Source organism: Priapulus caudatus, unplaced genomic scaffold (assembly GCF_000485595.1).
Source record: "Priapulus caudatus unplaced genomic scaffold, Priapulus_caudatus-5.0.1 Scaffold967, whole genome shotgun sequence".
Classification (NCBI taxonomy): domain Eukaryota; kingdom Metazoa; phylum Priapulida; class Priapulimorpha; order Priapulimorphida; family Priapulidae; genus Priapulus; species Priapulus caudatus.
The window spans coordinates 1-414 of NW_014578028.1; the positions used below are offsets into that span (position 1 = coordinate 1).

A 414-nucleotide genomic window follows, 5' to 3' on the forward strand; every position below is an offset into this window, starting at 1 on the left:
CAGTAATACTACAAGGACTGCAAGATCAACGGAGTTAACATCACGCAAGATTCATGCAAACATTCATATCTTATTTACCGATATCACAGACCGTATAAGGACGGTAACCGGTCGGCATCGAGGTTTGTGGGTTCGTGCATAGTGAAATTAACAACATGGCTGGAAAAAGTAGAGGAGTAGTCTCTGTCGAGGGAAAAAACGGCGAGTTTTCTGAGAGTACAAACAGTAATGTTACTTCACAAAACAAAAAGGCCTTTCAAGAAGCTACCCTTAAGAATTCGATTCCAAAGAGGAGGTAAGATCGCTGCAATTTTGCCCAAGACTCCTGTCTGGCCTGCTACTCTTGCGGCCCGGCCTAAGTAGTAACAATAACACTACCCGGTAACACTAGGCCTACAGTAAACCGACCAGGCT

The 414-nt window shown here is 44.4% G+C and overlaps 1 protein-coding gene across 1 annotated transcript in view; it reads left to right on the forward strand.

Moving 5' to 3' along the window:
* The first annotated feature begins 106 nt into the window (after positions 1-106).
* The window catches only part of LOC106814713 (alkyldihydroxyacetonephosphate synthase, peroxisomal-like), a 10,276-nt gene continuing 9,968 nt past the window's right edge, over positions 107-414 (forward strand). The window contains exon 1 of the mRNA XM_014819062.1: positions 107-295. Coding sequence (XP_014674548.1) covers positions 156-295 — 140 coding nt within the window. The 5' untranslated portion in view covers positions 107-155. The remainder of the gene's footprint in view (positions 296-414) is intronic.